Raw genomic sequence first — 27,416 nt, 5'->3', positions numbered from 1 at the left:
TGTACTTATATTTCTGTAAAACCTAGACTCGTTTTCTGCAAAGTTTACTCAAAATTTTATCTACATTTATTTACTGTTAAGCACTTTTCAGAGATGGTATCCACAATCCATAATATCAGTTACTTCATGTATCTGTAAATGTAACAGCTTCAGAGCTGAAAAACACTGGTTTCCACCATATCAAACCTTATTCTAACATAGAGAAAGCTAACGTGCTCTTGTAGTATTTTTCACCTCTCTACTCCTTGTTGGTGAGGGATGTTGTACACACTGGCACCTTTCACAGTCAGGTTAAGCTATCTTGTTATATCTGGTCCTTGGCACAGAGAGGGAGAACAGTTGTCTAATTTCCAAATATTTTTTAATAAAGAACTGTAGCTGAAGAAATTTGCTTTTTTTTTTTTTCTTTTTTTTTAAGTGGATGCTTTAAAATGATCTCAGTGAAGGAACAGCTTTCTAAGACAGTGTAACCTCTCCATTAGCATGACTATAAATTTTGTACTTTAGCTACATTGGAAATGTTACAGAAATTTTTTTGTGCGACCGACTAAGTTTGCTTTCATGGCTTTAAAATCTGCAATAGCTGATTTTTTGGCCATTTGGGAGCAAAAGAAACAAGCTATGAACACAAAACTGACGAATAATCACCTTTTAAGTTGATGGTGACGTAGTTAGCTAACAGCTAGTGATTTACATGTACAGCAGATACAGAGCAATGTTAGCATCTGAAGTATTTCTGCCGATGTGCTGAATGTCCAATATTCACTCTCTGTAGTTGTTTTTGGTCTCTGTCAACACTCGATATCTGGCTCTTTAGCTGCCGAGTACACCATTTTGTTCACCAGGTAGTTGCTAGCTTTGTCTGCCTGCCTTTTGTGCTGGTCTGTTGATTCTTAAAGCTTAGCTAGCTGCTATTGCTGAAAATAATGCTATACTACAGTAAGCATAGCTACACAGTGCTACACACAATAATACTTATAATATAGATTATAAATTTAGATCATAAAGATTAAATCATCATTAAAAGACAGCTATGTTCTCTTACCCAAATATAAATATCTACTCAGATTAAATAGGTCTACCCCTCTACATCTCTGTGGCTACAGTTCCTTAAAGCTGGACTGTCTTAAGCATGCAGTTCTATCAGTGCATGCACCTTTATTTTGTATGGTAGTTAGCTTATATTTAGAGGGCTTTTGAGCATTAACAGCATGTCGAGATAAGGTCAGCCTGCGGAGGATGAGGGGTGTACCACGTGAACAGATTTTGGTTAGTCAGAAGTGCACGTTCTCTGAGATTTCATCCTCGTGTTGAAAGGTATTGTGGGTGCACAGTACTGCACAGTGCTTTGCATAATACACCAACCTGCAGTGTAAGCACATAATTACATACAAACACATGTGCAAGCAGTCAAAAATGATGCCAACGATGGGACTCCAAGTTTCAGTGCTTGCTGTACTAAGGAAGGAGGAGGCCACATAAACTGTGAACTTAGATTTTCCGTTGTGTTGAATGTGTGTCCTACATAACCAAGCTGTCGTTTTTCATTTGTGAAAATTAGATCAAATCAGTGCACCCAAACAGTATGAATAATATCCTGAATAATATTCACGCAGAACTGAACAGATTGTATTAGTTCGACTTCGTGGGCTCCCTGTGTGCTCCTGAGAGCATGAGACCCCATTACGGCAGTTATAGTTAGAGCAGTGAAGATTGTGTGTGTCCGTTTTTGTAGCTCGAGGGCCCACAGTGACGGTCGATGAGCGAGATGAGCAGACATGAGCTGTCTTTGTTCAGCGGTGCAGAGATATCAACATGATCGTCATTGATATGGATCTGAAACGTGCTGGTCTACAGGCAGTTTAGTGTGTCCCTCTCCTTTCTCAGTGATGCCCCCCTTGCATGCACTCGCCTGCTGTTTGCACCTGGAGAATGTACATCTATATGAGGACACGCATGACAGTTACATACAATAGTTGGGTCGATGGCAGACACTCTGAGAAGGACACTGATTTGCTGACAGGCACTTGTGATTTTATACTGTACCTTCCTCCAGCCCTGCTGTCTCTATTCAGCGGGGCCAGACACTGAGTTTTGGTTCAAGGCTTACAGAGAGGCAGCAGACAGGCTGCCAGGGCCACATCACAGACTCACAGTGTGACAGGCCATCAAATGCTGAACCCTCCAAGCAATCCAATCAGGGAGTGAAACCGTAAATAATAAAGGAAAGGAGGGTGTGTGGGTGTAGGAAGGGTGCTCCAATGCTCCAATGCTTTGCAGGCACATTTGATTGCACTGGAGTACAGGGGCAAATCATGTTCTTCATGTGCTGAGTAGAGGACTGCATTGTTTGATTGTAGCTAAAGGGGTCGGTTCACTCAAATTAGAAAAAAAAAAAAATATCTCATTTACTTGTGGAAGCTCACCATGCAGATGGCTTTGAACCACAAATTCAATTCCATTCACCTCAATTTTATTGGTTTGGTCCCAGCAGGTAAAATCAAAACTATCTGCATGGCTGGATACCACAAGAAGAACAAGAGGAAAAATATGCACTTTTGAAATTTGGGAGAACTGACCTTTTAAACGGATTCCTGTTGAGACAGTTAATGTGTTTGCATGAAGCCTCTGTCATGCAAGTTTTACACTCTCATTTGGTGTCTGCATTATGGACACCAAAGTGGATAAGGAGACACAGTGTGCACTGTAGCATGACGCTTTGCAGTGATGCCGACAATACTGGGAGAGTCACTGCTGTGTAATTGTAGCAGGGCATTGATTTTGCTCTTTATGCTCTATTTGTATTGTTAGCCCCTGGCTGCTGATGGTATGGAAATCGGTGGTGACGCAATGAAAATGCACCCACCGCGCCAGTAATCACTGTTATTATTGTTTTTATGATACATTTTGGCAGGACGTTTGTTTACTTTTATTGGCTTTCCATGTCCACATCATCTGACCTTATGAAGCGTGTAAGCACCACAGCAGCTTAGAACTACTAGTTCATGCCATGGACATGAAAGGTGAAGTTTTAATTCGGATGTCCGTCATGTTAGAGGATCGCAAGGCTAATTATCTTATTGTTACTCTAACAGCAAGAGGTGATATGGAGGCGGAAATGGCCCTGCTAATTAGTTACATACTAATGAGGGGGTCCCGGCCACCGCTTGGCTTCCTGAGGCCTCCTTACTCTCCTGCAGGCACACACAAGAGACACGGGCGCTGTTGGCCTCTTGGGACTCTTAGCACCTACAGGGTGGCCTCTTACAGTACATGAGGACATCAGAGTTCACGCTTTCTCATATGGCGATCTGGCGGTTGACCACTATTGATGAAAATAAAAAGCTCCCAGAGGGGCTGAGAGACAGAAATCAACCCTGATTGAGGGGTCTTTCCACCCTGGGTGTGAGCAGGCAGAGGGGATCATTCCTACCTGCAGGTTCTTCCTCCAAACATTGACGGCCGCAAAGGCCAGCTGCATCTGCTTCCTGCGGGCGTCTTTATGTCGTTTATAGGCGATTTCGATGAAGATGAGGAAGATCCCTGCTGCTATGCCTCCAGCCACCAGCATGAAGACCCCTTTTAGAAAGGGACAGATGAACAGAAAGAGAGCAGAGATACATGTGTGAGCTGTTCTGCAACTCCGCCGCTCCCACTGAGCATGAATGCATGGCCTGCCCGTCATGCCCAGTGGTCGCCCCTCCTTTTTCAACCAGCTTCCTACTGACGACGGCAGCTGCAACCCACACAGTAGTAATAGAAGACCACAACCGCACAAAGCCACAGCACAAGATACTGTACGGCACACTTCCACAGAGCACCCACGCCGACACTAAAACAACGATTTTGTAAAGGTATTGGACAAAAAAGGGCTACAGTACCTTACCACTGCAGTTTTTGTCCAATCACTTTTTTAACGCTTTCTCTACGGCATTAGGACCATACCTGCCATGTTTTCAAAGGTGAGTGTGGCTGGGGCATTGCTCCTTGAGTCACACTCCTGGTATCTCACCCAGGTTTTATCTAGGTCTTCCATGAAGCCGTTCTCATGAGAACTGCAGGGGGTTGGGGGTGGTGGGGAGAGAGGTGACAAAGTTAATACACGCCGCAATGACGGAATATTCGAGCCGCTCACTCCCAGATAGCAACATACATGAAACACACAGACAGCTGGACAGGTGTAGAGACAAACAGACATAAACTTGACAGAGACAGACAGAGAGGGCAGGAGAGGGAAGATACAGAGATAGAAGATGTGACATAAGGCAATGTATTGGGTGGCTATAAATGGTCAATACGTGACCATGAAATCATATTGATAAGAAACAAAAAAGTCATACGAGTAATGCAGCTTCGGCTGGGACAGACCTGAGAATGGCCAGGGACACATTCTGTTTCCAGGGGCTGTCCTTGCGCATGCCTATGCCAAAGCCCGAACGGAAAAACAGCTCTCCCGTGGTCACCAGGTCGCACTTCTGCGAGGCTTCAAACTCCAGCACCGCAGAGTCCCAGATGAAAGCATGCAGCTTGCTGTGGGGCAGGGGGAGGGAGGGAGGGAGGAGGAGGAGGAGGAGGAGGAGGAAGGAAGGGAGGAGGAGGAGGAGGAGGAGGAGGAGGAGGAGGGGAAGGAGGGGGTTACGGTGCAACAGTACAATGATTTACATACACATTTACGGCTCCCACCCCTCTCTCTCTCGCACACCAGATCGTGTGTGTCATTCAGCGTTTACCAGCAATCTCTACCGTTGCTTATGGCCCAAATGAAATCCAATGCCAGATGGGTGAGGGCGCGTCCCCCATTGGATTCCCCCCATCTCAAAGATGTTCGTCTGGGTACAACCTGAAAAAGGGTGCTCCTCGACTCAATGTTAGCTCAACCTCACACTGGTGTCAGTGCTGTTGCCACGTCCACACCTGCCACTGTCCCTTGACGTCTGCCTTGGCCGGGCGATGGGCCTGGGTCAGAGGGAACACAGCAGTAAGTCCTGCTGCTTCCGTCTGGTCCGGAGGTCCATGTCCCCCCCCCTGAGCTGACTGGACTGACCCTGGTCTGTGTGCCTGATAGGTTGAGCAGCCGGCCGACACGTGCCCTGGTCGGCCCGGCCTGGCCGAGACTCACTTGTCACGCACGGCCTGGATAGCCTCGGCGGCACTCTCATAGTTGTGCTTCTCCATGTGGCGGTACATGGTGCTAAGCTCCACCTGCCGCCGGAAGTAGATGTCCACGGAGCTCTGCTTCACCGTGGCGTAGATGAACTTGTCTGATGGGTTTCTCAGCTGCACAGAGAGACAACGACAAGACAGTCGAGTAATGACTTCTAATAACTTCCATTGATATAGTTGATTCCAATGGTATAATCTATTGAATTTTTTATATAAATAAAAATGTTCTGTAGTAACATGGTCATGACACCACACTCTACCCACCCTTGGGTCATTGATGCCGGTGATGCGCTCCTCAGGCCGGTCCAACACCAGGAAGGCAGCCAGATTGGCAGTGTAAGAAGCCACAATGATCATGGCAAAACCAGCCCACACCATACCCAGGATTCTCGCTGAGAAGCTGCGCGGCGCACCTGTGTGGTGAATTCAAGTTTTAATCAGCTCAGTCATTTTCTAATTCGAGTCAGATTAATAATGTAGAGTAGTTGGGCTGATACCTCCATCACTGTTAACTAACAGTTCTACCACTCAGTGTTGATAAACTGCTACTTCTGTTATTACTACTGTTATGACTACAACTGCCAATAATGATAGAAAGGATTATGGATCCTTACATCACAGTATATCACAGTACTCAATTATGAACTTATCAGCTTTCTCCACAAAGGCCTGTCAACTCATTGCAAACTGAAATCAAATTATTTCCAGACATAAAATCCTTCACGACAAGGGTTAAGGGCTGACGAAAAGCAAACCAGAGCTGTAGCCATTTTTAGCTAATAGTACTCTTACTATTACTGTACTTTTTTTTTTGCATTGTATTTCCATATTTGTAGTGTATTGTGGTTTTACAAGAATAAAAGATGTAAAACTAAAGAAATTACCAAAAATATAACCCACTAAAAATACTAAAAAGGAAACACTTGAAGACAAATGAAACAAGGAAAGGCAACAGGTCCAAACTGTTTAAAGACAAACTGCATCAAAGCCTGTCATTGCAAAATGTCATTTGAAAGGAATTCATCTGTCATCCGCAAAGAATATCTCCACAGTCAGGCAGCACCTGGAGCCACAACTAACCTTGATGTTGGTCTTTTTACAACTGAAAGCTGTGTAAAGATCAAAGTACTCAACGGCATTACAGTGTTCTGGGAAAAAGGGATCATTTACTGCTCAGTACGAGATGATTTGCAATGATGTTTCTCCTACTGGGTGTGTCTCACCTTCTCCTATTCCAGAGTTCAGCAACACTCCCCAGGAGAACCACATAGCGGATGATAAGGTGAGGGCATCTTCTTCTTCTTCTTCGCTGTTTACTTTAAATCTTCCAAACGGGCTAGAGTGGAGAAATTGGGAGGGTTGCAGGAGATAAAATGAGAAATGGCTGAGAACCTGCAGGAGGGAAAAACCCTGGCAACCCCAGGCAGGGAAGGGAACTGAACAAGCAAAGCAAGAAGGAGACAAAGTCCACAGAAAGAAAGCAGACAAAGACGGTGGCGCAGGGACAGAGCGGTGGGATGGTTGGAGCCAATCTTCCCTTCTGTCTGCCTTTGTGTCCACACTGAGGGAAGATCTGCAGCGCTCAGGGGAGTGCATGTACAAGCACACTTGCACTTTCAGTCATGAATACACATAAACACATACACACACACATGGGCACACACATACACACACAGGTCCCCCTTGTACCTGAACCGGTCTAGTAGGTAAAGCATCACCGCCACCACATGCACCGATAGACCCACCAGCAGCCACAGTGTGCTTTGGAACGGCTGCATGAACGAGTCCAGTGTACTGCGAGGAATTTCCTGAAAACACACAGCGCAGTCGCTTATTGGTTGATAATGAACAACAAATTATGTCTGCATGTTATAGACAAACAAAAGAAAATACTGGTCTTTTAGTTAAATTGGCTAAAATGTGCAAAAACACCGATATGATCCATGAAGGAGATGTAACGTTAGCAGAAACCATGGCTGCATATAGATCAACATCCCACTCGCTGACTATTTTCAGATGAACCATGAATCAAAGGTATGCATGCATTGTTGTATTGCCTTTTACATATGTGACAAACTGCTGCCCACATAAGATAAAATAATAGGGAGAGTATTTGTGTTTTTCTAATTCACTTTTCAGCTTTTCAACTGTGTCTGTGCTGTAGAAAACAAGGTAAAAAATAACATCTTGTCTGTATTTGGGGTTTGTGATATGGCAGCTGAAATAAAAACTGCCCCAGTGGGTAGGTGATTACACAACAGGACAAAAAGTGTAACTCCCCAGTGGTTGTTGGACGTGACAGAAGACCAAACAGGCTACTTACCTTTTTAACAAGGATGGTGAGGCCCTGATATTTAAAGGGTTTGGAGAACTCGATATACTGGGCTCGCTCGTTGTTTATAGTCAGCGGGGCTACAATCATGTCAGCCAGGCCCCCCAGGAGCTCTCCCATCATGCCATTCCACTCTTTCTTGTTACTGTTGTTCACCTGGAGTCCCACAAGGAAGGTGTTAACATGAGCATCAGCTATCAACCCGCTGTCGTCTAGACCACTGCATGTTTCCAGGCTTTAAGGATTTGGGTTAAGTCTGGTGGGGCTAGGCGTGCTCCACATCTTTGAAACTGTCTCTGTCTTACATAACAGAGTTGTTGCTATTTGCAGTAGTTTATAAAGATCATACAGTGTAGAGAACCAAAAGTGCAGAATCCTCTGCTCATGATGTGCCTGCACAACAGGCTTTTTTTTCTGGGTTAGAGATGATTGTTTGCACAGAGAAAATCTGTTCAAAACATGCAGGTTTTTAAAGTGATTATATCGTGTTTGTCCTCATGTCCTCTCTTGTCTCACTTCTGTGAATGTTGATTTTATATTGGGTTGTGTTACACAGTCATGCTGCAATTTTGGTCAGGACTCTGTCACAAAGAGATCATCTTGCAACTAAATAATAACATGGCATTACAACATGGCTTGGATGTGTAATTACTCTGTATATCCAACGCTATATTTACAATAATATAAACAGTTACATAAACAATGCAGGGACTCTGAGATCTTATACTATTAGCTAAACTGTACATGCACTGGGACACGTAGCTCTGCCATACCAATATGGTGGCCACACTGATGCATCTAGAAAGTGCTGCAGGGATGAGATATTTTTGTAGGCCAACCATGACGTTAGCATCACCCTGGTCCCCTTGACAAAAAGCCAGTGGGATTTTTCTACTGGATTTTGGATTAAACTCTGTGACAAACAAAGGTTTACGATACTTTAACATTTTGTTCAGAAAAATAATCTTCACAAATGAACACCACTTTTATGACTTATACAATCGCCAGAAATAAAAAGCTATAGGCTTTTTTTTTTTTATCAGGCTATAAACAAACTACATCATGGCCGCATGACTTCAACATCACCACTACTAAACTTCCAACTTGTAGTTTGATTTAGTGCTTACCTCTTCTATAAATTGCAAAAGCACAAGTGTAAACACAACAAGGCAGTAAAGGTGGACTGGTGAGTAGATCAGTTTTCGTGTTCAGCGCGATGACGTTTAACCTCTGTAGTCTCATTTAGCCACTTGTTAGTAACTACCTTTTTTACGACATGTGAAACCTTATTTTATTTACTGATGTATTTAATGTTATAGAATAAAACATGAAGATGTCTTGAGCTTGTGTTAATCTCAGACCTTATTTCAGTTATCTAACCAAAAACCCATTAAAAACAACTAGAGACTTCAGGATGGGGGAACCAGATGTGCAAACGTGCTAACTCCTTTTCTCACTGCTGCAGCACTATTACTGTATATATCTATGCTACCAAACTGTTAGCTAAAAGTTACTGTGTTGTGAATATACAGGTAGCATTGCAAACGAGGGCAGTGTCAACAAGTAAAACTTGAATGTGATAAAGTAAAGGTGCATGTGAGGGACATTCTGGGCTCTATAAATTCATGAAGGTGCCCCTTTTTGAGCAATGCAAGGTTAGGTTAAATATAGCTAAGCCTACTATGACATTGTCTTTTTAGATGATGACAAAGACAAAAACTTTTCAAGGGCGATGATGAAAATAAATTAGCCCTGTCATCACAAGATGTGTTTTCATATATAAATGATGTTTAATTATTTTTGGTATGTAAATGGCTTGTATATATATGTTTTCCTATTGTCATAAACCATAGAAGAGATAGTGATTGATTAAAAAAATACACTGGACATCTTGCTCCTGGTATATATATTAAAATCAGAAGGTTTTGCAAGTCTGATCAGGATGGTGTGATGTAAAGATGACATTCAGATAGTGGAAAGGATCTTAAAAGACATACCAAGAGACAAAGTTCACATGCTGTTAAGCACTACAGATGGAGCTGTGTGATTCACCTCAACTAAAGCCCAAAATAGGTATTATCAGAATCAGAATCAGAATCAGAATCAGGTTTATTGCCAAGTATGTTTTCACGTACAAGGAATTTTTTCTGGTGATTGGTGCAGAGCACACCAAAACACCGAGGCAGCCATCTGCGGGGGGGAATGGGGAAAAACAAGTGGAGAGAAGAGGAGAAAAAAATAACAGAACCCAAACTATAAAGTGTCTAAATCGTTGCGGGAAACAGGAAACTGACCTTTTTATCCAATGACCACAGTAGCTGGTGGCCAATAAATTAGAATCTGATTGTTTAGTTATGATAACAGAGACAAAATTTGCTGGGTGTCTTAAATGTCTGCTGTACATTCGGTGAGGCTGCTTTTAAAAGTACATTGTTATGTTATCCATCCTCCATCTTATTAAAGCCATGTTACTATTAAGCCATCTTTTCACTTTGCTCAGGTGCCTGCTAGGCAACCTGGTAATCATGGTTATATGAGGTAACTACATTGCTAATCAAAGAAATTCTTTAATTTAATCTTTTTCCAGGTTTATAATCAGAAACTTGCTTGCGGTGGGTCAGAAGAAGACAAGAGCTCGGTAATGAATAAAGCTTCACACTGAGAAAGAGAAAACTGTTTTGAGGTACTGTGTTTGTTTTGTTTGACACCACTATAATTTTATTCTGCTAAGGGAACATTCTCCTTTTTTCTCTGGTAGATTTTCAAGTGGGTTTTATGTGACATTACCTTCCTAACTAATTAGTACTTCCAAACTGACAACAATACTCAGCCATGGTGTTTGCTGCCCGCTCAGTCCTTTAGTGTAGACATTCAAAAACTGACACTAGATCAGTGACGATGAGCAATTTCACCCTCTGGACGTCTGACGTCATGTATCTCTGCTCTATGACTTTGACTCTGAATAGTCAGTGAGATCAAAAGTGTTAGTGGAGTGAAATAAAATGATTAAAAAAAAAAAGTGGAGTATTGTGCCACATGCAAAAACATGACAAATATATCTGTTAATGTAAAACTGACCCGCTCCTGAGTTCCAAATTTCCCATCAGCCACCAGGTGCACTTCATAGGTAAAGTTCATGGTCATAGCCAACTTGATCAGGAGATCAATACAGAATCCATAACAACACTGCGGTACAATTGGGCGACCTGTAACAAAACCAGCAATGGTTGCAAGTTACAATCAATCCAGAGGAAACGTGTGCGTGTTTTTCTTTTTAATCCAAATGCGGCGCACGTAGACTGAACAAGGTACATGACACAGTGCACTGCAGACGACCACACACAGTCACGCAGCACACAGCATACGGAGGAAGCATGTCCCAGCATCCCAGCAGTCACTCATTCTGAATGGCACACTCAGATACATGCATACATATATAGATACCTACTGCATATATATGTATGCATCTCCAGTGGATGTTTGGCGAGTGCGGTAAAAGCACAGTGATAATATAAACGTCCCTGATGTGTTACCTGGGATGGTCTCATTGGGCCCAGTGCAGATAACCTTTTTAATTAAGACTCCATTTAATGTCATTTCCTCCTTGCATGTTCCATCCGGCAGAGTGGGTTTCACATACACAAATGGCTCCTGGTGTATCGTCACTATCTACAACAGATGGGACAGAAAGCTGTTTATCACATCGTTAGAGCTGGATCAGATCGATCCCGAGGGACTTCAGAGCGCTGCAGCGAGAGGGACAAAAATACTTGGAAAACTCCCAGCAGATTCACAAATGCCCATGTACAAACTCCCAGATGCTCATGGACACACGAGGACAAACAGATGAATGTTAAAATAACTGACAAGGATACAGATGAGAGGTTCTTTGCAGGCCCACGAGAAATTTGAAGAGATAAAAGTCATAGCAGATAAATCACTGCCTCCTCTATGAACACAGATCAACTTCACTCTCTGAGGAACAAACGTTAACACACTGTCCAACAAAAGTATATCAGCCCCGCTCCGTACTCCATCTGTGTGGACATGAATGTCACATTGCGGCAGCGAAGTGAAGGCACACTACCTTTAATCGAGTGGACATCTGGAAGCCCTGTGGTTTCTCAGTCTCTCCTCCGGGCCAGATGATCTTCCGCTGATTGTTCATTACCACCTGCAGGGATGCCACACGCATGTAAAGCATTATAGGTGAGTGCTGACAGAAGGCATGCTGCTGATGAGGCTCCAACACTGTGTGTGGGCAACACTAATGAGTCAGCTTTAAATAACCACAGCTCAGCGGTTCTTTCCTTTATTGCACTGGCCTCTGACTTATGTATCGTACCTGAGGGTTTCAGGAACTTATTATTATCACACCTATCAGCAGGAAACTGAAGTGCTGGTCCTCGCGGGCCTTTCTGCTGGCTGTGCATAGCTGATGTATTTAATAACCACCATTAACTACAAATTCAATATGATTTGACAAAATAATCTTAACACAAGGTTAAGATTACCAGAGCATCTGCTGATGAAGGCCACTTTTGAGGTCAAGAATGAATTTAATGCTAAAATCAAATATATTTTATCTTATGCAGACCAGTTTTTACAGTTTTAGCTATAGTTTCCCACATTTAGCACTCACTGCATCAACTTACATGAGACAGGTAGGTAGGTAAACCAATACAGAGAAAATTTCATCCATTTTCATTTCTGAGAAATGGTCAGTTGCATTCATGAGTGATGTTCTTGTAGAGCCAAACCCAAAAGACTGTTCATAATGGCAGAGTGGTTTCTCTTGTTCACTCATTGCTGCTCCACAACAGCAGCGGCTATGTGCAATTTGATTTTCATTCTGCAGTGAAATAAATGGAAATCTGTCTGAAAGCTTTTTTGTAAAATGGTCAGTAATAAAATTAAATATTTTTTCTTTAGGTCTGTTTTAAATTTAGGACTTATGAAGCACTGTAGGTTGCATTTCCATACACATGCATCTCCAGCTTTCCCTCTGCAGTTGAACGCTTTTAAGAGTGGATGGATCTACACGCCTCCAGCAGAAATAAGTGTGTGTTTAATGGGAAAGCATCTCAGCAAAAACAACTAGTGATTAAAAAAGTTACCAGTCATTTTTAATGTTCAGAGGGTAACATAATATCCACTGAAGTCATGGTTTTACTGACATTTCACTTCTGACCAAACATGCTGACCATGGCCAGAGGTGAAACAGGCTTGAAACTTTTGACCAGAGGCGGCAGTGAAACACTTTTAAGCCTGACGTTAAGTTGCTCTTTAGCTCACCACTTCTCTCTCCGTGTCTCCTCTCTCTCCACTTTCTCCTGCCCTCTTAGAATCCCTCTGTTGTAATTTTTATCTGTACTGTATGTCCCAATTCATCACAGCAATAAAAATGGTAATAAATATTTGACATCTCCCTCATTCACTATGACAGAGTGATGTTGCATAGTGGTAGCTGTGGGGGAACTGCAGAGTGTTTTTCATCCTACATTAATTCCATTGTACTATAGATAGAAAACTGGGTCTGTACGTCCAGTATGGCTGCATCCACACTAATGTGTTTTCATTTTAAAAGAAAATGATCCCCGTCCAAACGAGCACTGTAGCTCTGTATCAGAAATAATCTCCATCCATACTAACACACCTGAAAATGCCATTTCACATGACCGTCCACGTACACTGGGCTTGCGCGTGCCAGCGTAAACAGGATTTGGTTAGTTGCAGAAAATAAATGAGGAACAACAAATGCAGGTGTAGCGATAAAATGCAGAGCAAGATCAGCAACACTTGTATTTCGTTATCCATGTTGCATTCAGCACTGATTGTCATGACCGAGAAGATCTTATCAGGGAGCGGATGTGGGCGTCTGCAGCATCATTTCCAAAGGTCTCTGTTTTTGCCCGTCCACACTACAGCGCAACACTGGAATATTCAAACTAAAACAGGATCAGTCTCCAGTTGAGCAGCTCAGAAATTCTGGGTAACGTGGACGCCAGGCATAAAATGTATGAGTGTAGATGTAGCCTATATAAAAATGGATGACTATATTAACAGAGTGGGTACAATGCAGTACAACCCAGTCATGGGCAGTGAGTATAACATAATTAGGAACTTTTCTTCTATTTCTATAAAATTACTTCACAGTCGCCCCTGCCTCTCAGTTTACCTGTGTTCCATTGTATATGCCAACTTGAATGAGTCGAGTCTTCTGGTAGTTGAGTATACTGTAGTGGGCGTACTTCCTGTCGCCGTCGTCATTGAATTCCACGCGTCCTGTGAGGCCCTCTGGGTATTTCGACGACATCAGCACCCTGCGGCAAGCAAATGAGATTGTGCGTGTGAATGGGTGCACAGGTGGTCATGCATGGATATCATGAGTGATCTATTAGAAATGCGACAGTGCTTTTTATTGTGTATCACTCAGTGCAGGGCTCTCCATTTAGTGCTCAACCATCAGAAACTGAAATTGAATGACATAACTTAAGCTAAATTAAGTCAGAGTTGAAGTTTAAGTTATGAATTTCTTGACCCATTTCTATCATTTAACACTCATAGTCAGAAAATACTAAACTATAGTTAAAGAAAGAGTTGGAATCCAATTTGCTATTTTATTAAGTTGCTTATCATAATAATTGAACTGTGATATCCTCATTAAACCATTAATTTTACCAAAAAAATAGACCTAAAGCAAGACGTTAGGTGTGTATTCAATCTTACCGTTTAAAAAGGGGCCCTGTTTTCCAAATGTTGGTGTTGCCCACACATCCTCTCGGGGGTTCTGTGATATTTTCCTTCTCAAAGAGCTCCTGGATGGACTGAGCCACCACAGCCACCGCATCATTGATATGTGCCGACTCATTCTTCCCGTTGATGAGCTGGAGGCCGATCAGACCTGAGACCAGGCCGACAACAAAGACAATCACTGACCTGAGCAAACTTTGCCCTCCCTGGATCCTTTTGCAATGCACAGAGTGGAAAAAAAACTTATAGGGCCTCCAGTTTAGACATCCTGAATAAAGGTCAGACATCAGTTGCATGATCCATCTTCGTTGCCTGTTTGTGTCTTGGAGAATAACTCAGAAAATATCCACATCTTGTCATTTATGAGATGAGGCAACAGAAATAAATGGACCATTTTTCTGATGTTGTCACTAATGACCTTTTCACAGCATGTGTAAAGAGTCCCTTGAAGTTGGATTTCTCTTATGTGGCCCTACCAGCTAAGGTTTGGGCAGTCTGCACAGGCAAAGCATTATCTGTGTTGGGACCAAACATAAATACCATGAGACCTAAATCTCAACAAAGCAACAATCCAACTTCAGCTAAGTTTTCTGATTGCAACCAGGTCCATCAGTCTTGCAGACACCTGGAGGGAGCTGCAGTGGAGGTGGATGAGATGGGACATGGACAGGACAAAACAACGCTCTGCTAGGGTTGATTGTGTCAGAGTGCCTGGGAGGATGACGCTCAACGTTTGTGACTGAAAAGTGATAAAATATTGTGAGACTTGTGCAAAAAAAAAAAAACCAGGAACAAAGAGAAAAGAGGCTGTTGTATCTTACCATTCTATCAGTTACCTGTTGCAAAACTCTCCCTTTATAATTCATTAGAAACCAGGGTATTAATATGACACAAGAGCACAATGAATTTACCTTTGAATAATCCAGGACATAGGCTACACATTTAAACTAAAAGCTGAGTGTGGACACACCACATTTAAACCTTTAAGCTTAGAAAGCTTCAACGTTTAAATGCTCAACACACAACACACCACTATACAGTTAATCGTGTAAATGCATCCATTGCTCCATGGTTAATCTCTTTAATCCTCCAAGTGTTATGATCGGCCTCAGAGTGAAGCCGGGGTTAACTCGTGTATTCCCACTGATCTCTGTTGGATGAACGTACCGTCTGGCGCCTCGCTCAGGGCTTTACCCGACATCTCCCGCTCGCCCACCAGCCACACGTAGCCCGAGCCTGTCATGTTGAGGAAGCGGGCAGCCTTGTACACTGCAGCAGCGTCTTCCTCACTGGAATTTACCACGTTGAAAACAGACAAAAGATAGTTTTTCTGCATCAGAGCATTTGCCATTGTGTGTGACACCTGATATCTTCAGCAGGAGTATTAATGAGTATTAATGTTGCAATAGACAATTACAAACATCAACAGGTTAACTAGTGTGACACTATCCCAGATCTGAAGCTGTCCCTTGGAAAGGTTGTATAAAACCCATACAAGCACATACATGGGCTCCTGTGTATGACTAGACCTCCATTACAGACTGGATTCTCAGTCCATTATATCATTATGACCTTGATTGCTACGGCAACTGTCATTAGGGATTGTGATAGTTTGACTTTATCAGTGTTTTTACAGACAAGTCTTATAACCCCAATACTAGTTCCTTCACACATTGTTCACACATGTAATATGAACTATATGCACAGTATCACTGTCATTACTACTGTACATTACATTAATGATGTGAAATATCTTTGTGTTCATTTTTGTCTATTTAGTCCTAATTTTCTCAAGGATTTTTATCTCAATCAGCTTGGTTACACAAATGCACTTTGGTTCACATATCAGATACTCCATGTATTTAGTATCTAGTTTCTTCAAGTGATGTGTGTGTGTCCTCTGCAGCAATTCATGCAATTTTAGACACATTTCCACAAGAACATTTTTCTGAAATTCAACCTAAAATACAGGGAAATCATTTTAATGTCACCTGCTTCCACAGCCGGGTGAAGCCGGTTTACGATGAATTAGGTAAAAGTGTGTCCATACTGGTGCAGCTGGCACCTCGAGGGCATTCTTAAGCAGGTGTCAGGTAAATATGAGACCTTCATCAACGCATGAGTGAAATTTAATGTGTAATTTGTGATTGTTGTGAAAATCTCACCTGGCGGACAGAATGATGACTCTGGCCTCCAGCTCTTTCGCCTCCAGCAGCAGGGCAGTTAAGTTAGTCTCCTGGCTGAACTGGAGGACTTTCTCTGCCTGTGATCGGGGCATAAGAAAGGTCAAGCCAGCTACTTTTCCCCACCTCAGACACCATGCTGCCTCTTTACCTGCTTGGTTTGAGCTTGGCCGATTTTGTTTGAAAACGGAAGACAGAGATAAAAAGGAAAGCGATCCAGGGGAACCGGCTGAACTAAAAAAAAAAAAAAAAAAAAAAAAAAAAAAGCTTGAAGGGAAAAAAACTTTTGCATTTGTTTGCATGCAAACTGAGGGTTATCAAGGCTCCAAAGAAGGACGTGCATGTGTTAGGTAGGGGGAAGAAGAAGGTCAATGCAACCAGTAACTAAAAACAGGTGAAGGGGGGTGAGGGGGACGTTTTCCCCCAACAAAAAACTGCTGAAAACTAGGGAAGTGCTACAGAACAGGAGGAAGTAGCATCTGGGAAACGGTTTTGTCCCACACTACCGGTTCTCCACAAAGGAATGGACTTGCAAACTCTTTTTGTGTGTGTTTGTGTGTGTTCTGAGTCATGCATTCCTTTATTGAAGGAGAAAATGAAAATGATAAAAGCGGGGCGCTGTTCACTGATTTCTTTTTTTTTCTGTAATGACCGAAAATTATAGATTTTTCATAACAAAATCATTCTTTATTTAAATCATAGGGAAATGTCTCAAAGTAAAAATTAAAGAAAACACGTGCTACCAAGAGAGGGACATTTCTGGGTCGGCTGGTGACTGGTTTGGGCTGGTTTCTAGTTGCTACGTTTGGAAAGTTGGTGGGCGGCGTGCATTGACCATGCAAATATACCTTAGGTCCTCGCTTGTTGTCATAGGACAGTTGGTCGAGGTTTTCATAGTTCCTTTTTTTATTCTGATGAGTAATGTGCACAGAGAAAATATGCAGACACAGAAAAATATTATAAACAGTTGAAAATGGAGGGCAGTAAAGCATTCCAACAAATCTCCACTTTTCTGCTTCGAATTGGGATCTTTAACAGAGGGGCTTGCAAAAAACATCAGAGATGACCACTAATGCTGAAATCATGTATACTTGTTCAAAATATATTATTCAGGGTAATTTATTCACTTATCAGTGATGATTCAGTAATTCACCTGCATCATTCAGTTACAAGAAATAATCAGATCAAACGCTGTTTCTTCTTCACCATATTTTAAAATAACTTTACACATCTGGAAACGTAGCATTTCACAAACAGAGAGCAATCGAGAGAGCGATCACATTTTCAAAACTCACACCATCAAGTCCTCCTAAAAAATATGAAGAGCTCATTAAAAGTTTTAGAGCACTTAAATGTTCAAAATTGCACGAGGAAACGGCCAAACCATCCAACCATCTGCTGAGATGACATCATTTCTCTGGCCCTGAAGTGCCAGATTCAGAGGCTGCAGCCAGTTCTATTCATAGTCTTTAACTTATCTGACCAGACACTTGGAACAACACATAAAAAGCTAGAAACCATCATCTACTGCAAATTGAACTCCCAGTTCAATACTACATACTAAGGATACTGGATTTGAGGATGGATGTAACACGTTCACACTGGAAAAGTGACAAAGCTTAATATACTCTGCCTGAATTTTGAATGTATTCTGAAATGACATGGTCCCACCATTTGCTGCACATCGGGGCTGCTGCACAGCTGTAAAGAATTCAGACTAATTGTGGATGGTAGTGAGACAGCTCCAGAAAGATCATGGAAAACAAGAAAATAGGTATTAAATCTTACTATTAAAGTAAGTATTAAAAAACATTTTGCTTTCTATTTGTAAAGTTTAACTACCATTGCTAAAACAATATAGTATTGTATAAAACAGTGGTTCCCAACCTGTGGCCTGGGGCCCAATGGTGGGCTGTGAAGGTATTGCAAGTGGGCTGACAAATCATTTGCAAAACAGTACAATTTAAAAAAAAATGTAATTATACAAGAAAATGAAAATGAAAATAATGTTTTTAAATGTTTTAAAACAAAAATGATCTTTAAAAACATTAAAAATTTAAAAAAACTCCTTTCATTGTTTTTTTTTCCACATAGTAAGGCAATGTCATAAACCAATGGTAGGAACTTTTATGTTGTCATTGACATGCCATGACATTGCTCTGAGAACGTATTACTTGGCCTCTGTATTGTTACGGGGCCAGATGTCAGTCGGCAATATTTTTGAGATTTTGTAAGTGGGCCATGAGCTGGAAAAGGTTGGGAACCACTGGTATAAAGATTATATAGTAATGACTCTATATATTTCATATGTAATATGGAATTTGGTCACAACACAAGATAAGGGACTCTGACCTGACAGGAGAGACTTGATTCAGACACCTGAAGACTCACCATTTGGATTCAGGTCCTATTTTGTGTGTGAGAGGAGACACTCAGGAGTCCTGTCTGAGACAGGGAGCCACTGTGCAGGAAAATACCTCTTCCTGCTTTACAGAGTTTCTTGCTCAGCTGCCTTACATCACAGTTCACACCTCCGTGCACTCTGGACCTGATCCCCTCCCTTCACAGAGGGGACACTGGCTGATCATCACTACAATATTCAGGCTGACAAGCAAATTCACAATAAATACCATCCAGAAATCTTCCATTCACATCAGCTAAGAGCTTTTAAGGCCTATACATGATGTTGCTGCTGTGATCGTTGTGTTAGTCATGTTAGTTTGAGAAATTGATTTTGAATATTGAGAGGTGATTGTCATGGGCACCTAAGCAATGGAGCAGGTGGAGCAAATGCATCCACATTATTCATTTAGGGGGATCAAAGTTGTGGTTTTGCTGCCAAACTTCATTCCATACAGTGTCCACAATCAGGTGGTTATGTTTGAGAAGCCTATATCAATTATCATTTTATTATTTTCAGCAACTGACAAAAATTAGTAACAAACAAAACTAGGCCAAAAACTAGTATATGGCTGGACCCTGTCTTATTTGCCTTCAGCTGGTTTCAGCCCTTTATCTCCTACTCTCTGTGTTCACATGTACAGTATTTATTACAGCTGTATTCCCAATAAAGCTGCTCTCTTTGACATGTTTTTCTGTTTCTGTTGTCAGGCAACGGAACAAGTATGAAATAGTGATAGAAACACAGCCTATTAAGACATACATACAGTACAGGATAACGTTTCCAAGCTGCTGCTCTGCTGCTAAAATTCTTATTTTATTACCAGAACATTGTCCAACTAAATCATGGTAGATAGCACGGCTGTGCTGTGATTTCAGCTGTAATTTACTTGTTAAATGATCATTCAGAGAGAAAGTTAGAGACTCATTCACATCAGCCTCTGTGTGGACAGTGGAATCAGAGATATAGTGAGGCGTGACTGCAGAGGGAAAGTCCAACCTCACGCTCGCAGGGCAATACTGGAAACTGTCTTCTGCGAGAAGTGGCTAATAAGGTTTGTCCCAAAAGTCACTGGATCTGTCGCAACAGTAGAAGCAAGCAACAACAATACCAAGCTTCTGGTTTGCTGTACTGGAACGTGGTCATTCCCATCTCCTGCGTGGCCCACTTACTACAGCCAAACTTTTTTTTTTTTAGCTAATAGTAGTTTTATACTGATGTACTTTGCCACCTCGCCCATCTAACATTAGGTAGCTTTTCCTGGGCGAGGACCGTCAGACACCCCACCAACTATGTATCTTTCATAGTCCATTTTAAAACATATCCAGGCGCCCATGATAATAGTTACACCCTGAATCATAATCAGGAGTTAAAAGACTATTTTATCAAAACTGAAATTTCAACAATTTTTCCTGTGTAATGAAAACACCATCAGTAGGTTTATATATAATTACACTAAATCTGCTTCTTTATTGAGTCAAATCTGTGATGTTTAAAAAGATGAAAGAACAGTTTCGTATGAGACTATACTGGAGACAAGTGAAATATCCCAACAATGAGCAGATCATTTCTCCCTTTTTGTTGAGAAGACTCATACATCAAGACAATTTGTTTGATAAGAGCATTTTTACACATTTTGTACACATTTCAGTTCTGACAGTCATAACCCTTACAACTATATGTAAATACCAAGTATCTACCATTGAGAACTGTATTATAAAATGAGAGCATTTATGTATCTTCAGCATGTAGAAATACTCTCAGTGTGTATCTTCCAGCAGCATAGGGAAGAACAAAAAGCCTGCCTTTGTCTCTTTTCCCTAAGAGTTTTTCTGAGCGATCTATTTTTGTATCCTCAGCCAGGCATTAATATTTCATGTTGTGTTGGTCACGTTTGCACTCTGACTAAGTCCACTGTGTCCAGAGCCTCTTTGCTGCTGGTGACAGTGATCCCCCTGCGACCTCATTTGTGGCTTCACTCATGACTTGCCATGCTAAAAATAATGTCAATTTACTGAGTTTATGCAGCACAACCGGGTGATTATCAAGAATAACACCTCTCTCTTTTAATTAGAGCATAACGTGTCAAAGATGTAATCTGCCACATCCAAACTAACATCCTTTACCATCACCTGAGGTAGTTAAAGCTGTTATTGTATTCACAGTTTAGGTGTTTAGCTGATGCTGCCATCCAAACAATGAATGTAGCCACCAGGGGGAAACCAACAAATCAAAAATCTGAATTTATCTTCTGTAGCCATGATTAAAGTATTTCAAAGCACACATCCATATTTTGTAATAGTGCCAAAAAATATCCCAAATGTCCTCACACCTTTCATGTATTTTGGGGCGGTAAATTTTGACATTTGATGGTATTTTTATCAAAATGATGGGCTGCACCTTTAGGTTATCAGGTCCCATTTTTAATGTATTTTTTATATTCAATTTCCATAATGATGACACTGTAGCAAACAGGTATTATGAAAAACATAAGGCTGGTGTTTTTCTATATTTTTACTATTGTGGAAAAATCCCATGAAGAGACCAAAATGTGTTAATGTGTCTCTCTATACTTTATGACTTCTCTACCCTCTCAGAAAGATGTAAATCTTTAAAAATTGTTCACAGATGTATTGGTTTTTTATTCTAGTTTCTGAACTAACTGGGCACTGTAATTTTTAGTAAATGTCACTCAAACAGGAGTAAATAGTGGGTCTCTGGGGGACTATTTCTAATACATATTTAGTGCTCGAGTGGATATTTGTATCAGTGGGACAGTGTATGTGGCACTGACTCAAATTAAACTATAGTATGTTTAATGCAGGAAGTGGCTCACTGGTGTGTTTTTAATAGTTTTTGGACAACGATGAAGCTCAGAGGAAGAAGATACGGTGGCTTCAGAAAGTATTCACACCCCTTCACTTTTTTGAACACTTAATTGTGTTGTAGATTTAATTATAAAAGTGTAATTTTCCCATCAGTCAATAACCCATGATAACAAAGTGAAAACAAGCTTTTAGATTTTTCTGCAAAGCGAAATTACCAACACATTCAGTCCCTTAATTCAGCACTTTGTAAAAGCTGCTTTGCCCACAATTACAGCTTCTTGGGTAAGTCTCTACAAGCTTTGCACACCTGGATTTAGGCAGTTTATCTCACTCTTGCTTGCAGATCCTCTCAAGCTCCATCAGATTGGATGGGAAGTGTCTGTGAGCTGCCATCTTCAGGTCTCTCCACAGATGCTCTATGAGGTCTAACCCTGGGCTTTGGCTGCACTCAGAGACTTGTCCTGAAGCCTCTCCAGCTTTGTCTTGGCTGTGTGCTTCAGGTCAGTGTCGGTCTCAGGTTGCGTGCTCTCTGGACCAAGTTTTCTTCAAGAATCTCTCTGTATTTGGCTGCATTCATCCTTTCCTGAATTCTGACCAGTCTCCCTGCCCCTGCCACTGAGATGTCCCCTCCCCCCCAGGCTGATGCTGCCACCTCCATGCCTCACTGTAGGGACGATATTAGGTGATGAACAGTGAAGACAGTGTTTGGAGCTCTGCCCAAAGGGTCCAATTTTTGTCTCATCAGACCAGAGAATCATTGTCCTTGTGCTCTCAGAGTCCTTTAAATGTTGTTTGGCAAACTCCAACTAGGCTGTCATATCTCTTACTGTAAGCGACTTCCTTTAAGCCACTATCCCTGATTGATGGAGAGCTGCTGAGAAGGTTGTCCTGGCAGGTTCTTAGATGTCTGCAGAGGACTGCTGACCACTGTGCTGCAGGGATCACTCAAAGCTTTAGAAGTAGTTTATACTCTCGCCCTGATCTATGCCTCACCACATAATTTTATTGCGGAGGTCTATAGAGAGTTCTTCGGACCTAATGGTTTGGTTTTTTCCTGACATGCAGTGTGAATTGTGGGACCTTATGTGCACAGTGTGCGCCTTTCTAAACCACTGTATGTCTAATAAATTCCATTTGCCACAGGTGGACTCAAGTCAAGCTCTAGTCACATATCAAGGATAAAGCATGAAGTGTTTCATTTTTAATAAATCTGCATAAAAATCTAAAACATCACTTTATCATTATGGGTTATTGAGCAAAAATGGCAATTTTATCCATCTAAAATTAAATTTACAACACAGTAAAGTGTGCAAAACATGAAGGTGTCTGACTACTTTCTGAAGCCACTGTGTATCAGACTTTGGATACAAATACATAAATATATTGGGATTTTCTAACAATAGGAAAAATGCATGTTTCACCGGGTTCTCAGTTCAGTTGTTGCTGTGCACATTTGGGCACATTCAAATTAATCCTGCTCAGAGTCCCAGTATTGCTGGAGCTGGCCCTGCAGACATAACTAAATATATGCACAATTACAGAGCCTCACTGCAGAATTGCAGCAACTTCTCTCAGCATTATGGGCTGGAATGGGGTGCACAGATGGGTTCGTTCTGAGATTCAAACTCTGATTATGCAAACCCAAAAAGAACTTCCTGGATTCAAAGGCTTTAAGACACAAATTTCTCTTCTACAGTTCAGAATGTGAGTCACTCACAGTGTGATTGATTCAAATGTCTGAAATGTTTTTCTGTTGGATGCTGTTGATCAATACTGATCCCTCTCACTTACTATAAGAAGCTTGCGCTTTAACCTCAACTGCCTTCTGCAAATTACCTCGGGTGTGTGTCACATTCAGTGTCTCCTCGGCTTCTGATTTAATTAAATCTCTGAATCAAGACTCATTTCATCCAGGCGCACAATTACAGCAATGAGCCCCTGAGAGGGACAAGCATGACAGAGTATAAAGGAGGAGCATATCCCAAGGTAATTTCATCTTATTAAATGAATGGATGAAATAGATAGCACTTATTTTTTTCCTCTCTATCTCTCTCTTTCTCTGTTCCTAAAGGGCACACATCATTGCAGTCTCAAGTCTGTTTTGACTCAAGGAAGATCAGCATTTCACTGACCCACATACACAGCTCAGAGCTACACTTAAAATGGATGCATCAGTGTGATCTGAAAAGGCAAAAACATCCCACATATCTTGAGAACGTGACTTAGCAGGGTGCAATAAACACAAGCCCTCTGTGTTCAATAATGAAACTGTCTATCATCACACACCCAGAGGAAAGAAACACCCGACTTCCACCACGGCCCCAAATAAAACAGTTCAACACTTCAGTCTGTGATGGTTTGCAAAGCCCCACGTTAAAGTCCACTATTTGGCTCCCACTGTGGATAGACACAGGATAATTTGGACTATGGCGAAAAGCAACGTGAAGATGAGCAAATAAACATACAAACTTTTGTCAGATTAGACCACATTAGACGCTGTTGATGTCTCTAGGCGTGTTAGCCAATGTTTACACAATGGTGAGAAAGAGATGTAGCCACATAACAGAAAGGAAAACAGTTACATACATAGAAGACCTTTGAGGTTTAAAAACCTTACACCCTCACACGCTCATGCTCACACACACTCCTGGGGGGAGGGAAGAGGGGGAGGGGCCCTGGGAGCTGGAGCGTCTCACCTTTGTTTCTCTCTCCTCCAAGAGGGTCTCGAGCCTCTTTTGAGCAGCCCGCCCCTCGTGGTCATCGCTCACTATCAGGATGATGTGGTTCCAGTTGAACTCGCGCATCAGGTCAAACCACACATGCGCCTGGTGGGAGTAGGGAGGGACTGTCCGCAGAAAGGACAGGTGGATACTCTGAGGAGCACGGAGCAGGAAATGAAGGGATTAACATGGTCATGTCAACAACGTAAGTTTTAATCAATGACTCATCACTTGCTGCATAGGACAAAACCTCCCACAAGGGCAGATTCTGACCTTTTTAAAGGTTACTTAAGTCTTTACATGGGAAAAATTCCTCTGTAACTGTGTTATATAAGATTTAGCCAGATAACACGTGGAAGGCACGGTCTCCTGGGGCTTTTTTTCGTGATTTGAGCAAGGCCCCATTAGTTCCAATAAAGGGAAGTCGTAATGACGAAAAGTCTGAAGGTCAGGGTGGGTGGGTGGGTCAACAACACAAGAGACTGTTTGTTTCCTGTTTTTAACCATAAGTTGGCACTGGTTTCTTTTTACCACAATTATTTGCTAACCTTAATCAAGTGGATATTGTAATTATATGACCACAAAGGTCTCCTAACCTTAAAGGACCTGTTTGTAAGTTTTGCTATTTGCTCCGTAGCCAGCGTTAGCATTAACAGCTGTTTATTTACCTTTGAGTTCAGTATCAAACTTAATTCCTTTACAACAACAGCTGTCTCCAGAAAGCAACGAAAACGTTTTGTTTCACTTTTTCAACTGAAGTTAGCATGCTAACCAGCTAACACCGGTCTGGCCAGCCTGTCTCATCACTTTCTGATACCAAGTCTCACAGGATGTAGAATAATCTTGTAGCACCGCCAAATATTGTAATCAGGGTCACTTATAGGCCAGATTAATATTATAAAGGTTGATCATACGTATAATATGTGTTAAGTGATGCCATCTTGTGTATCTGTGTGTGTAATCGAATAGGGGTCATCCTTAGTTCACTTTTTCTTTTTTTTTTTACTCTGATGTGGATTATGAAGTTGGATTATGAGAAACACTCCCACTGAGATTTTGGGCTGATTTGGAGGAGCTGGATTTATGTTTCTTTTTGTCTTGTTTGAAGTGACTTTCCATCCAAAATCTTAGCGCACGTCTCGCTCGAGGCGAACTGGGACAATTAAGTACTCTGATGATTTGAACCTTTGTGATCCTGTATGTTTGTTTCCTGACGAAAGACGTTGCAATAGATGTTCAAACCAATAGTATTCTCTGAGCACTCTTTGTTTTTTGTTGTCTTCTGTGTAGACACAATTTAAAAAGCAAAGGAAAGACTGGTAAATAAACAGCTGTTGCTAACATTTGCTACGTAGCAGTAGCAAAAGCTACAAATAGCTCCTTTAAGGAAGTAGTAATTTTAACACAAATTATGTCAAAATCTCAAGTCTTTTTCTAAGCATAGATAGATAGATAGATAGATAGACTTTATTCATTTTCTAGGGGAAATTCAATTGTACAATAGTTCTCATATATATGCAGTTTAACTAAGTACTTCAAACTATGATGTCTCCCTTATCTTAACCAAGTCATTTCTGTACCTAAACCTTAACACTTGTGCTGTCGCATCATGAAACTGTGATGTGTAATAGTTTTTGACAGCACAGACAAACTGCGTCATCCTGCAGATAGGAGCATCAGATCAGGGATGTGTAGTTCTAAAGGGCAGATAAGGGCAGAGAACCTGTTGCCATTAAGAAATGGGTTTTTTTCTGAGAACTTCACTGACCTGACCAGAGCCCTGACCTCAATATCATCCACCATCCTTTGGATGAACTGGGACAGTGACTGCGATCCCGGCCTTATCAGCCAACATCAGTGTTGGACCTCACTAATGCTGCTGTGGCTGAATGGGAGCAAATCTCTGCAGCCAGATTCTCAAATCTTGTCTTCGGCACAATGTGGACAGTCATGTAATATACTTTTCTAACAGCATACTGACATAACATACAATATACTGAAAGCTGAAATGCCTGCAGCAGAATTAGTTCTCGAAAAAGTGACATCATATTAACGATAAAAAACTGTTTCTTAAACAAATGACAAACCTAATCTCTAAAGGACAAACATCCCGTAAAGAAGTATTAAAACGCTTTCATGAGGCCTTACTCCACGCACAGACACCCCAGGCTCTCGTAAATCTCTGGATTTAAAGCCTCTGATTTCCTTTAATTTGCAAAATTATCTGAGATGTCACTTACTTAAACAGACTTTAAATTGAGTCCTTGGTATTTTATTTATGTAATTGCTTTAAAGTTTCATTTTGGTGGTTTGTGCTTCACAAAAACATTACTCAGGTCAGAGGCATTATTAATGATGTTCTTTCAATTTTCAGCTGGAGACCCATTTAATCACAGCTCCCCTAATGGACAGTGATGGGACGTTTAATCTGAGAAGCTTTTGAAGGTGCCCCAGGGGAGCTCCTTACTCCTTCGCTCTCTGTTCACTCCCCTCCTGTTTTCCTCTCTCTCTCTCTCTTTACATCTCTCTCATCCATCACTCACCTTGTCTGAGTAGATGGACATACGGGTGGTGAGCCCCACCACGGGGATGCGGTAGAAGCCTGCAGTGTAGGAGACAGGCGTTGGAGTGAGGTGGTCATTGGACTGAGGAGGGTGACTCACCAGGATAGCATAGACCTGCAGAGACACAGAGGAAGAACACTTTTTCATTCTGGCTCTGGCATGAAGACAGAGTGTTAATACCAGTGGCTGTACAAGGATAAAAACTTAAGTCTCATCCATTCTGAACATAGCACAGGTTTTCTTTTGTGCCCTGTGCCACAAACGTACCTTATATACACATTTCAGCTATAACTCATCACACACATGTTGGGGAGGGTGCAAATCATTTTTTACGTCACAAGTATCAAGAAGCCACAACAGGAAGACTCAGAATACATGAATCTGTTCTGATGTACCTGCATATACTGCAGGAAACAATGCACTCAGCTCTGTTTTCTACACTCATTTACAAAGATGACTACATTATGTTTAC

General features: G+C 41.6%; 1 protein-coding gene across 9 annotated transcripts in view; it reads right to left on the bottom strand.

The window, feature by feature from the left end:
* The window catches only part of grin1a (glutamate receptor, ionotropic, N-methyl D-aspartate 1a), a 38,367-nt gene that overhangs the window by 7,993 nt on the left and 2,958 nt on the right, over positions 1–27,416 (bottom strand). For 4 of the 9 annotated variants that reach the window (XM_071466005.1, XM_071465999.1, XM_071466003.1 and 1 more), the window contains exons 2-19: positions 26,924–27,058; positions 24,357–24,533; positions 17,280–17,342; positions 16,414–16,511; positions 15,416–15,537; positions 14,225–14,399; positions 13,674–13,818; positions 11,583–11,669; positions 11,020–11,164; positions 10,574–10,704; positions 7,487–7,651; positions 6,853–6,971; positions 6,387–6,499; positions 5,428–5,576; positions 5,120–5,277; positions 4,369–4,530; positions 3,946–4,055; positions 3,434–3,579 (exon numbers count right to left, since the gene is read on the bottom strand). In XM_071466005.1, the coding sequence (XP_071322106.1) occupies positions 3,434–3,579; positions 3,946–4,055; positions 4,369–4,530; positions 5,120–5,277; positions 5,428–5,576; positions 6,387–6,499; positions 6,853–6,971; positions 7,487–7,651; positions 10,574–10,704; positions 11,020–11,164; positions 11,583–11,669; positions 13,674–13,818; positions 14,225–14,399; positions 15,416–15,537; positions 16,414–16,511; positions 17,280–17,342; positions 24,357–24,533; positions 26,924–27,058 (2,400 nt within the window). The remainder of the gene's footprint in view (positions 1–3,433; positions 3,580–3,945; positions 4,056–4,368; positions 4,531–5,119; positions 5,278–5,427; positions 5,577–6,386; positions 6,500–6,852; positions 6,972–7,486; positions 7,652–10,573; positions 10,705–11,019; positions 11,165–11,582; positions 11,670–13,673; positions 13,819–14,224; positions 14,400–15,415; positions 15,538–16,413; positions 16,512–17,279; positions 17,343–24,356; positions 24,534–26,923; positions 27,059–27,416) is intronic. The other 5 variants (XM_071466007.1, XM_071466000.1, XM_071466008.1 and 2 more) reach the window with 3 other exon arrangements.

The sequence above is a fragment of the Trachinotus anak genome, unplaced genomic scaffold (assembly GCF_046630095.1).
Source record: "Trachinotus anak isolate AG129_WGS33_773 ecotype Australia unplaced genomic scaffold, CSIRO_AGI_Tana_v1 ptg000028l, whole genome shotgun sequence".
In the NCBI taxonomy this organism is placed as follows: Eukaryota; Metazoa; Chordata; class Actinopteri; order Carangiformes; family Carangidae; genus Trachinotus; species Trachinotus anak.
Note: the sequence above shows the minus strand (reverse complement) of the source record. Positions and strands in the feature narration are given on the sequence as shown.